The sequence below is a fragment of the Mastigoproctus giganteus genome, chromosome 9 (assembly GCF_048544385.1).
Source record: "Mastigoproctus giganteus isolate SK-2022 chromosome 9, ASM4854438v1, whole genome shotgun sequence".
Taxonomy (NCBI): Eukaryota; Metazoa; Arthropoda; class Arachnida; order Uropygi; family Thelyphonidae; genus Mastigoproctus; species Mastigoproctus giganteus.
Window position 1 is genome coordinate 169,923,245 of NC_143583.1, and position 13,232 is coordinate 169,936,476.

General features: G+C 36.6%; 1 protein-coding gene across 3 annotated transcripts in view; it reads right to left on the minus strand.

The window, feature by feature from the left end:
- Nucleotides 1-13,232, minus strand: part of S1P (membrane-bound transcription factor site-1 protease) — a 680,544-nt gene that overhangs the window by 310,025 nt on the left and 357,287 nt on the right. For all 3 annotated transcript variants that reach the window (XM_090381734.1, XM_090381736.1, XM_090381735.1), the window contains exon 16: nucleotides 12,079-12,261. In XM_090381734.1, the coding sequence (XP_090237860.1) occupies nucleotides 12,079-12,261 (183 nt within the window). The remainder of the gene's footprint in view (nucleotides 1-12,078; nucleotides 12,262-13,232) is intronic.

Sequence of the window (13,232 nt, forward strand, 5' to 3'; positions counted from 1 at the left end):
TCAGTTAATCTCTTTAATACACTATCATACTCTCGCATGAGTGTATCTCCAACATCGGAACTAGACGAGTCTTTGTTTTATTCTAAAAGAACAGTTCGTTTATTTTCAGTTTCTTCATTCAATGCTAGGACTCCTTCGGAATGTTTTGCAAATAATCTCTGATAAATCTCTTCAGTGTGCTTTTTTAAAACTTGCTTACTTGGAAAATCAAAAGTTCTTGAACCTGAATCTACTTTCCTAAACTTTTTGGGGTTGTGTAGATAGCTCAGCAAAGCCACAGTTTGGTAATTTCGTCTTGCATTGTAACGCTACAAAAGGCTTTGGTGAAACTTTAAAGCAAATGGGTTTTCTGCTGTATCAAGCGTAGCAAGCAGAAATTCTAATGAAGACTCTGCTTTAAGTAAGTCTGTATCTTCTGAGGTTATAGCCTTCAGAATCATTTCGACTGGTCGCAAAGTTTCACATAGCAATTCAAGTGTTTTCCAGTCATAGTCAGACACAGCTTCAGTTGACAATACTGCACATAGAGCATTTGGAATGCAATTTTTCAATTTCAAAAATCTCTCAATCATATAGAATGTGCTATCCCATCTAGTCTTGCAATCTAATATAAGTTTATATTCTTTCCCATTAAAAGAATTTTCCCATTTTGCTTTAACAAAATTTTGTAATATGTCATTTTTGGTAGGCGATTTTCGAAAAAGCTTGCAAATTTTTCTGACTTTGTTAATAGTTTGTGCAATATTGGCCATTGGATTGAAGAAATAAATGAGTTCATCGGTAAAGTCGGTTTGATAAAGCATGCCTTGCTGTCTTTCTTCAACTTCTTCATCATCACCACTACATTATTTTCATTTTCTTCATTGTCTTTGGGAGACTCAGAGACTGTGGCACCATAACTGATTGCTTTTTCATAAAGTACATCTATAACTGACAGATGTATACAATGGGCTATACATTGTTGATGATTAGGCGTAATTTACTTGCCAAACTTAATCATCATTGCTGCTCCATCGGTGGTGCAGGCAACAATATCCTCATCCAAGTTCAAACCAAATTCCTTCAAGTGTCCATTCCCAATTTGCTCAGTTCTTCTGCTATCAAGTGAACAATTAATCTCAATAAGACCTAACGACCAATGATTGTCTTTTGAATGCACATTTATATTCATATACCTTTTATTTTGTATAGACGTATATTCGTATAGAGTCAATGAATACCGTGCACCCAAAACCAATGAATTTTTGAAATGCTGAATGAGTTCTTCTTGCTTAGTTTTATAATAATTCAGAACCATATTTTTAATTCCATTCACTGAGACTGGTGGTAATTTATCATATTTATTTCTCTGAAGGTGAAGGCTTAATTGTATAAACTCACTCTTGGCAACTGAATTAAAAGAAAATCCATCTAAAGCAGCTAATTTTGAAATCTCTTCTTCCATAGATTTTTTAACGATAAAGTTTTTTAATGATCTTACCATTTTTACGGGAGGTTCATTTTTATCTTGTTTAATGTCAATCTGATGCATTTTCTTTAAATGCAACATCAAAGATGATGTAGATCCTCCAGACGACTTCATTATCTTCTGACATTTCGAACATTGTGCTTCATCTTTGCTTTTTCAAGCAAAATAATTCCATACATTTGATTTCATCTTAGACATATTAAGAGTAATAAATATTAATTAGTAGGAATTTATATCACCGACAATTTTAAATAAAAATATTGAAGATAACAAAGGCACAATACTATGAGTCACTCCTGCAAGCACTGAATGAAGAGTCTAAACGAAGCAAGTTTCAAAATTTTCACGAAAGAAATTTTTTATTTATTTACTTGCAATTTTTTTTCCCCAATTAAATCTATTGTATTTTGAAAATTACATAAAAGCTAAATTTGGTGAAGCTGCATTTTGGTGAACATTTGATCGCAAATTTAATAGGAATAAAGAAGCAAAAAACTTTCTACGATTGAAATTTGATTTTGATGCAATATTCAGCGAATCTGTTTCTAGTGGGTAACCATCAATAAGGCGTGTTCCATAACTTGCCTGGCGAACAAGATAGATGGAACGGAGAAATGTTGAGCATTTTCTTTTACGCTATCGCTCCGACTCACTCAGTCGTAAATGAGTACACCTCCATCGTGCCATGATACAGGTGAGAAGATAAAAGGTACCGCTCCTAGATTTGGGCCACTTGCCCATGAGATTCGTACCTAAACATAAAATAAAATAAAATAAAATAAAAAACATGTTTAAAACATAAAGCAGTTGAGTGATCCAGACAAACGAACAAACAAAAGAAAATGTGCGTAACAAAAATCTATATTCGAGGGCTAACTAAAAAAATATTCGAATCCGGTTTTAGAAGCTAGGTTTCGGTTTTAACAACTAAATATGAAAACCGGGTTTAACCAGTTTATAAAACCGGTTTGCAAGCCCTAGTGTCAACCACCGGTATGGTGCAAAAGACTCTACAAAATAGACTAGCAGCAATAGGTCTCGCAAAGAACGCTTACAAGAAACTCCAGAAATTCGCAATCCTGAACACCTGTAGGATAGTCAGAGAGTTCCTTGACCAACAGTAATACTAGACATAACAAAAACCACCCTGTGTACTTGGTAGCAGTACCCGTCATGAGGTGGAACTCCCAATCAGGAAGAAATAATATAACAATAATAAAAAACTAAAAGTGCACCTTCTATGAGAAGGTGCATTTCAGTTTGTTTTTTATGATTTCATTACAATTGTTAGGCTATTTTGGTACTCAGGTAGCAGACTGCCACCTTTTCAAGTACAATCTTAATTTCTGAAGTATCTACTCTGCACTTTGAAAAAAAATCACTGATGTTTTCTCAGAAAAGTATGTATCTGATTCACTTTCTAATGCTGATTTCAAAAATAACTTCTGTTTGTTTATATAACATCATCTTTCTTCAATAATCATGAAAGAAATTTAGATTTTTCACAAATTTTTATCAATTTTATCAGTTGTGTATTGAAATTATCATTAGCAAAGGCACATTATGCAAGAAAGCAAGCTTATATGCTTACAAGATTTGAAAAGGAAAAAAAAAAAAAAAACCATAATTTCACCCATCCACTCATTCCGAATGTTTGTCAAGTTCTGCCTTGAATCTATTTAAGCTATCAACTTCTACGACAGAAGGAAGTTCGTTCCACCAATCAACCACCTGCTAGCTAAAGGCAAACTTCCGCACATCTATCCTACAACCACCTTTCTTCAATTTGAATTTATGCCCTCTCAAATGATTATTCTGAGAAAGAGCAAGAATTCCATCCGCATTGAGCATGTTCAAACCATTCAAGGCTTTATACATCTCAATAAGATCACCTCGCAGGTGCCTAGTCTCCAGACACTGTAATTTGCAAAATTTAAGCCTTTCTTTGTAAGAGCAACCCTTTGTTCCATTCACTAATCTTGTTGCCTTTCTCTGTACTCGTTCCAATAGCAACAGCTCTACATCCTTCTTAAAACGAGGCCTCCAGACCTGTATACAGTACTCAAGGAAGCTCTAATAATTATGGCTAAGGGTTTGCTTACTTCGTTTGCCGCCTACTTTAATATAACTGGATAGATTCCATTCACCCCAGGTGCCTTTCTTGTGTTTATCATTAACAACTTCTCCTCCACTTTACTCTCAGTTATTACAAGATTATCTAGCTTACTACCAGAGTTGAATACACCTCTGGCATTCCCCTCCCTGAATAACTCCTCCTGTGTGAATGTCGATGCAAAATATTCATTCAGTTTGTTAGCTACCTGAGCAGGATCATCAACAGTTGAACCATCGATATCAAGTGGACCAATCTGATTCATCCCCTTCCTTCTAGAGTTTACATAAGTAAAGAACTCTTTGCTGTTTTTCTTTCCATCCTTTGCCAAAGATTTCTCATAATCTGCCTTCGCCTGCCTAACCTCCTTTGTAACTTTGTTATAGACCAGCTTATATCTGTCATAGGCTTCTGTGTCACATGTCTAATTAGTTCATCTGACATCCATTTAGGACTAAATCTTGAACAATATTTCTTTGTTGGTATGAAAAGCCTAGTAGCTTCCACGGTTAATTCCTTGAATGCTTCCACTTTGGTAACATCACCAGTTGGTCCCATTGTACAGAATTTAAAAACTGTCTGAGATCACTGTACTCACCATTACGAAAGCAAAAACCCATCTCTTTACCCTTGATGGTAGTTACCTCTGAGTAAATCCCACTTCAGCACACTGTGATCACTGCCACCTAGTGGTTCCTTTATCTGCAGATTCTTGATGCATGAAAAATCACTACTTTTTTTTTTTTTTTTCTTTTTTTTTTCTTTCATGTAAACCCCAAACACGAGACGTATTAGAACCTACAGTACTTAGTACCATGCTTGGGTTGGAGGTTCAGAAGACGAAAGAAGATATTTGTTGACATTGGACTTCAACTTCTGTAGACTGTAATTTTCAGGAAATACGTATGAAGAAAGGTTGTTCCAGAAAACGGCAGTTGAATGAATAAACGAGGATGATGAAAAGTTGGTTCTGTTAATTATGATGTTGGATAGTAAATGGATGTTAGCTGGTGGCGGCACGTGTTCGGACTGTTTTGAAAGAGAAAGCAGGAATTATAGAAGACAATTCAGAAGAACAGTGCCCATGGAAGTATCTGTAGAAGAGGCATGCAGCAGAAACAGTTCGTCTATGAGAGAGCGACTGGAGAGACTCTGTTAGAGATGAATCATTAATTAACCTAACTGCCCTCTTCTGAATGGAATCAAGAAGCCTGAGAGAGGTTTTGGTGGGCACCACCCCAGATGTGGGAACAATATTCCATGGCAGCACATATTTGCGATTTCTACAGAGTGAGCAGCTGTTTGGAAGAAAAGGAACGTAACGCCGAGAGCGAAAGAGAAAACCAAGTTTTTTATATGCAGAGGAAGCCATATTTGTAATGTGCTTGTGCCAAGAGAGATTACAAGTCAGGGTAATCCCCAAAAGAGATATATCATTTTGCCTAGAAATCGGAGTGTCACTAAAGATAAGCATAGGAGCAGAAGAATCCTTTTTGTGAGATATAAGACAAGATTGAATTTTAGAAGTGTTGAAATCAACTAAGTTGTCTTTGCCCCCACTGGAGAATTACCTGAAGATAGGCATTTAAGAAATTGGTAGCAGATTTTTGAAAAATTGATGCTGATTGAGCAGGACAAGTTTTCTCAAAATGGAAAGTGGAACGCAATGTGCTATCATCGGCAAAACTATGGATACGATTTCCAGTCAATGGAAGAAGGTCATTAATATTCAAGAGGAAAAGAATGGGGGAAAGAACTGAACCTTGGAGGACACCGGCATTAGTGGAGAAGTCAGAAGACAGAGAGCCATCTACCATCACCCTCAGTAAGCGATCAGAGAGAAAACTGAATAAGCAATTACTAAAAACAGTTGGCAAACCATAAGATGGAAGCTTGTTTAGAAGACCTTTATGCCAAACACGATCAAAAGCCTTTGAGATGTCAAGAGCAACTACTTGTGTTTCCCCGAACCTTTCCATTGAATTAGTCCATAAATGGGTAACATAAGCCAGAATATCACCAGTGGATCGACACTGACGGAATCCATACTGGCGATCATTGATCAGACGGAAGGTTTCTAGGTAGTTTAAGAGTTGGCGGTTAATTGATTTCTCCATTACTTTAGAAAGAGTAGAAGTAATTGCAATGGGACGATAATTGGATGGGAGGGATTTGTCACCCTTTTTAGGAACTGGCTGGATATGAGCAAATTTCCAAGCAGAAGGAAAAACACCTTTGGAATAAGAAAGTGAAAAGAGGTATTAGCATTAGCATTAGTAGAGGCATTTGATGCAAGAAAGCAAGCTTATGCAGCATCAGCCAAAAAAAAAAAAAAAAAAAAAAAAAACCCACTTCCACTTCACCCCTCTGTTCGTTCAAAATACCTGTCCAGCTGAGCCTTAAACTTATTTAGGCTATCAACCTCCACTACAAGGGATGGAAGTTTGTTCCACCAACCAACCACCCGCTGGCTAAAGGCAAATTTCCGCACATCTATCCTACATCTGTCTTTCCTCAATTTGAATTTATGCCCTCTCAGGTGATTTTTCTGAGCTAGAGGAAGAATCCCATCAGCATTGAGCATGCTTAAACCATTCAAGGCTTTATACACCTCTATCAGATCACCTCGCTGGTGCCTAGTCTCCAGACACTGTAATGGCGGCAAAGAATAGCAGTAAGTTCAGGAGCACAAGTTTCAAGAACAAGTAGAGAAATACCATTGGGACCTGGAGCTTTCTTAGCATCAAGATTCTTCAAAATCCTTCTGACATCCTTTTGACGGAAGACCACAGGAGGCATTGAATGGAGCATGTTGGGAATGGTGGGAGGTGTTTTACCAAGATCATTAATACATTAGTTGGAAGAAAAATGGGATTCTAGCAGGTCAGCTTTATCCTTAGCTGAAGTGACAACACAACCATCTGGTTTGGACAGAGGTGGGAGCAGAGATGGGCAAAAGTTGCGGCCAATAGCTTTGGCAAGAGACCAGAATGCTCGGCTACCATTAGGGCAAGAAGCAAGTTTTCTACTCTTAGCCTGTTCAAACTCTGGTTTGTACTGATTAATAACTGCTTTACAATTGTTGCTAGCTTTGGTGTAGGCAGAAAATGAAACTGGAGAATTAGGAACAAGCCAATTACGATATGCAACATTCTTCTCTTGAAGAGCCTTAGCACATTTATTGGAAAACCAAGGTTTAGATAAAGGACGAGATTTTAAAGTGGAGTGTGGGATAAAGGATTCCATTCCTGAAAAGAATAATTTCACTGGCACGATCTGAGCAAACGTTGACATCAGAAGTTTTGAAACAGTAATCCAACCAAGGAAAAGAAGAAAAGAAGTCTCACAGGTCATCCCATTTTGCATTCTTGTAATGCCAAACAACACAAGGTTGGGAATAGCCATGAGATAAAGGTTCCATTAGAGAAGAGACAATCACCAAGTTGTGATCTGAAGTGCCTAAAGGACCTCTCACTTCAACTTAGAAGGGTTGTTTGTGAGAAAAAGATCTTGTAGGTAAATGAACAATCTGTGCAAGGTCATTAGTAATTGCAAAAGCCTCAGCATCTCGACCAGCTGGGTTGGTGCGACTAGAAAACGAAAGCCAACTGGAGTTGTGAACATTAAAATCACCAAGGAAAATTACCTCACTGTTAGGAAAGCTAGACTGGAGAAAATCAAGCTGAAAAGAGAGGAAGTCAAAGAGCTCCAAGTGATTAGTGGAACTGGGAGAACGGTAGATACTACAGATGAATTTGAAACAATGAGGTAGAGATATTTTAAGCCAGAGAAGATCAAAGAGAGGAGATTCCAAATTGCCAAGTCTCTGACAGGGAATATCAGAACGGACATATGCACAAGTACCACCTTTGAGGCGAAAGGAATCACACAGTGAATAATTTGGGCATCTGAGATGAGCAGTAGCTGAATCAACCGATAACTGAGATTCTGTCAGAAAAAGTACATGGGGTTTGGCAGACTGCAAGTGGAAATGGACATCGTTGAGATTAGAATTGAGACCACATATATTTGTGAAATGAATTAAGAAGTGCTTGGGGGGTTTAGATCTTTTCGCAGATAAGCTTGCTCTATTAGTTTGACAATTCATGGTGTATTCAATCAGTAAACTTATTCAGTGTATTCAATCAAACTTATAATCAGATCAAGAGTATTACTCCCTCTAGTTGCCTCTCGAACATGCTGCTTTAGAAAACAATCATCCAATAAATCCACAAAAGCCTTGCTAGTGCGTGAGTGACCAACCCACAAATTCCAGTCAATATCTGGGAAATTAAAATCCCCCATTATAAGACACTCTAATTTACTGGCCCACTGTATTTCTCTGCACAATTGCTCATTATACTCATCAGATTCATTAGGTCTATAACACACACCTACTCTCATTTTTCCTTTCCAGTGCTTACATCACACCAAACAGACTCAACATTGCATCATCCACCAACATCAATTGGATGCACTTCCTTGGATTTTATGTGTTTCTTAAATAACAGCATAACCCCTCCTCCCTTCCTGTCCTGCCTATGCTTTCTGTACACATTGCAATCCCCAAATTCCAGTTCTGCACTGCTTATGTCTGTGTGACACCATGTCTCTGATATCCCAACAATATCTGCCTTTGATGTCTTGACTAACACTTCAAGATCATCGAATTTATTAACTATAATTCTAGCATTAGTGTACATGCAAGTATACATGCAACTGTTTGTACTCTTAGCATGCCCATGTATTTACTTGTTCCACTATGACTCCCAGTGGTCCTGGAAATTCCCATTGCCTTGCTTTCCATGCTGCTGGTCAATTGCATTTCGATAGAAGTAGTGCAAGAATTACTTTTACCTCTGCCAGCAGTTACTGTTAATCTATTAGTCCATGAATTCCCCCCCCCCCCAACTAGCAGTTTTCCGACCCACCTAACTCTGCCTTGATAGCATCAGCAAATATTCTTGCATCCTTTCTATTTAAGTGTATCTCATCCTGTAGAAGCAGTCTTTCCTGTTAATAAGCAACTTTTGTGGATTTATTATAATAAAATGCTAATTTTATTATAATAAATATTATAATATAATAATTGCCTATTAAAAAAGGCAGTGTTGTAAAACTGTTAAAAAAAAAAGTTCACTAAACACTCACCCCTCATTTTAAAAACTGATCTACGATGGGTGAAATTTTCGTTTCTTTGATTTTCTTGCAGATCCTTCTATTTTACAGTTTCTCTTCAGCATCCAACAATAGTCAGCCATCACGATGACATTCCACCTCCCCTGGTACCTCACTCCATTTCTTTAATGCCCTGGTGAAGCCTCTCACCCTGTTCTTCACTAACCCTTCCTAGATTTTTTGGGAAGTATTCAAGTGGGAGTGTAAAAAATTTACCTTGATACCCCTGTTGCAGCCCAGCTTCTTGAAGTTTGCCAACATATTTTCAACTACAGCTAGGCCTCGCATAATGTGTGTTCGATTAACACGTTTTTCAGTTACCGCTATTTGAAAAAAATATACTATTTTTCACTTTACATGATGCAAATTTCCAGTTTACGTGATCTTTTTTATGCGATAGTTGAAAAAGATTTGAATCGCGCTTCGGACGGGCAATAAACAAACATTTGCCTGCTGCCGGCCTCAGCCTGTTCGATCACCCATCGTAAGAAGACGTGTTACTTATTTGTTTCCCGCTAATAAAGTCAATGTAGACTGACATTTAAAAATTCTAATTTTTAAATAAGCCAGATGAAAATGTTACCGCAAAGGAATAACGGTAAAAGAACTAGATGAAATGTTTCGTATCGCAGAGATACCTCAAACAAAAGGTTTGAGGTTCCCTGCGATATTTATTTCGCTAGGGCCCAGAGAAAATTGTTGTCGGCTATTGGAAATTGATTGATGTAAAGAGAAAGTCAACTCTGTTCAAACGACTCGGTTCATGGCGCCCTTAGTGTCTCAGTAATTTTTTGATGGCGCACCTGGACCAAAAGAAATACCTAACAGTTCCGTTTATTAAGTAGTTAGGTCCAAACAACTTAATAAGAAATGTTGAAATTGTGAACTAATTTGAGCTAGCAGTTTGCGCGGTGTTCGACAGATGTCAATTATCGCTGTGTTTCCCTCATAAATTTAAAATATTCCGCGGCGCACAGTTTGGGAACTGCTGTTTTATGCAATAAACATTTAATACCATAATTATTTTCATTATCTTTTACATGGTGTACAGTTAAAAAGTTATTTAAAAAGATATTCTTAAAATTTTTTATGGACATTCCTGAAGGTCAAGGACCAATTATAATTTTTCCTATTGATTATTATATTCGATTAACGAGTATCCGTTTTGCACGATGCACTCGGGGAACGAATTAATCGCGTTGATTCAGGCCAGCCTGTATATTCTTGTAATCTTGATCCTTGTTATTCCCTAAGGAACTTTCAAAACAGAACTGAAGCTAATCTATGCCAGTTTTTCACTTATATTAATAGGTCCCTCAAAATCTCAGTTCCTTATCAGTTTGCAAATTTGAGGTCATCTAACAAAGATACTTTGTTTTAGCCTCTCTTGGGTGATCAATGGGAATATAGCACAAAGGCAGATGAAGCAGGAACCTTCTTGAGGTAAAGCTTTCACAAACTGGTTCATCAAACCCAATTTGATGTGTGAAGCTGGAAGAGCAGTTGTAGGGTCTACTAGCGGTTACCTCAATCAAAGAACTATGTCCTTTGATTAAGGCAACCACTGGGACTTGCTTTATTTCTATCCATGTAACAAACTGCTCCCCACCTGTTTGGCCAAACCTTGACATCCCAGTGCTTACTCCTTGCTTGCTTAACTGTCCCACTCACAACAAAAAGCAGGGCATTTTTGTGTAGCCAGAATTGCTGTCCAAGTAACATGCCTATCACTTTAAAGTTAGCACAGACTAATCAACCATGGTCTTCATACTTAATATTTGTCAATAACTTCTTCAAGTTCTCATATGCTTCTTTCAGATGCACAGAGTGAGATACTGGAATTGATCTATATTTATTTCCACTGTGGAGTAACACACTTATGAGACTCCCCACTGATGAGTCAATAAAAAGTCTCCACTATGTAAAATTGTGACTAATAATCTCAACAGTTCATTAAGCCATTTATATTACTGCAAAAAAACTATAGAATCATCCTCAAAAGATTTTTGGACTTAAAGTCTAGACTCTACTGACCTGGTGATTGTGCCAGAGTATAAACAAGAACCAAGAAGTTCTGCAGATTTCTTTGGTAAATTTAAATCCCTTACTAGGTCAACGAGTTCATGCTGTGAAACACAGTTGAGCGGCTTGACTAAATGTCTCCACGCTTTTAGGCTTCAGTTTCATCATCAGGAGCTACACTTTCAGCACTTTGTTCCTACATTTTCCAATTTTCCAAAATAAGTGGAAGGAATGGATTTGGCAGGATATCTCTATGTGGGACTGGTCTAATGGCAGATAGAATATATGGATATACAGTGTCCTTCTTACTCTTTGCATTGTATCCCTCTACATTAAATAAGCAAAAGTAACAGTCATGTTACTTTTGCTTATTTAATGCTACATTTTGCTACATTAAATAAGCAAAAAGTAACAGCCTACATGCCACAGTGGTTTGTAGGCTCCTGCCAAATCATGGGGATTGCAAATGGCATTGCCTTTTTTTTTTTTTTTTTTTTTTTTTAACCATTTTTCCACAATTTCAATGCTTCGACACGGGTTTGGCAAACTTTATGTGGAGCCATTGTTTATCTTGGTCACAGAGTTTCACTCCAAAATAAGCAACACAATACACTTTTTTTTACAAATTCTGTAATATCATCTTTGCTTGAGGACTACATAACTTCCACAAATATAACAAAATAAGTTTGGATCTCAAACAAGCGCTTGCGTGAATGCGTTTTAGTCACTTTTCGGCACGAGCGTGACAAAATAACCTCAAAAATAAACTGTTGCATGGAGCTCTCAAGGTCAAGAAACAAATGGTTGAAGGCAGTGTTGCCAACATGAAGATTTAGTTTACAAATTACCAGCATTTACTCCTAACTTAATACATTCAATAGTACATTGAACACACAATAAGTGATTTGTGAAAACAATGTATGTGATAGAAAAAAAAAAGAATAACATTTCTGAAATCGGTGTGAAAAACAGTTAAAAAGAGCTATTAGTTTAAAAACATTGTAAACCATGCAGAGTGGTGTATTCACCCCTGATGATAAACTAATGTCCTTTTTTCTACTATAGTCCAGATTAATTCCTATAAGGATACTTATAAACATTAAATTTGTGCACTGATACTGCTTAACATGTTTATTAAAAAATCAAGTTACTTATAATAATACTAGCTAAAAGAAAAAGTTTAAAATCTTTGAAAAATCCTTGTTATATAACAAAATTCTGTACATAACTTGCACTTATATTGATGAAAACAAAAAACAAATAATAAAAAGAGAGTTGAGTTTTATGACAAACATACCTCTGGGGAAGACTGAACAGTGAGAGAAATATGACCCTGGGCTATGCCATCCCAATGAGCAGCAGCAGAAGATACTGCAATGTGGACAGCGAGATAACCAGACCATGGCCAAAGAACATCAGTATAAGAGAAGGCCACTTCAAGATAATGACCATAATGTGGGGTATATGGATGCCATTGTGGCTATAAAATACAGTAATAATACATTATTTGTCAGGAAATCCATTCAAATAAATCTGTACAATAATAAGCAGTAATAATATGTATAATAATAATCATCTTGTAAGAGGTTGCTTTCATTAACTGTGCAAAAATGGAAAACTAAAACTTAGTTAATTCAAATGCTGCAATTAAATTTGGAAATATATGTATATCTTAGGTGTTATTATAGGGGGAACGTTTTTGGGACTCACCTCTTACAATTTTAATTACCTTGCATTTGAATATTAGTAGCAGAAATTTTTGCGAGGTCAGTGACCTTTAAAATTAATCAGGTGTAAATCAATCTTATAATGAGTTTTGCCTATGATATGATTGAGAAAAGCAGACAACTAAAATTTATGAAATAATCAAGTAAAGAAATGTGATATTATATCAATGCAGGTATTGAAATAGTTTTAGAAAATAATTCTATATAGCATGTATTTCTCTCTTTGCTGCTTGGGAACCATATTGTTCCTCTTATAACAGTAACAGAGCTTTTAGGCTCTTTAGAAACAATTTATCCATGAGTTGACCCAGAGTAACTAATACCATCTTTAATTGAGTAACACTGAGCAGTAGGTGAATCTGTTATTGTTGCTGATATTAAGTTTAATGATACAAGGGCTATTAAGGCCAAATTGTTTATTTCTTATATCAATATATCTTTTAACAATTGAATTATATATTTGCATAGGCCAGTATGATTTAAGTATGTTAACAGTTCTTCCATGTTTCCATGATTACCAAAAAAATGGGATAAAATCTGGGATTCATTCAGTTTGCTGAATGACCAAAAGGTGCTAGAACGTTTGGATAAGTAAAAAGGACAGTCTACAAGTGGCAAACTGTAAGATGGGTGTGACAGAATGTGCACTGGGGTGGATCTTCCAATAATAAAAACAGGTGTGTAATATGAGTATGCTCAATTCTCAGTCTTGCCAATTACACGT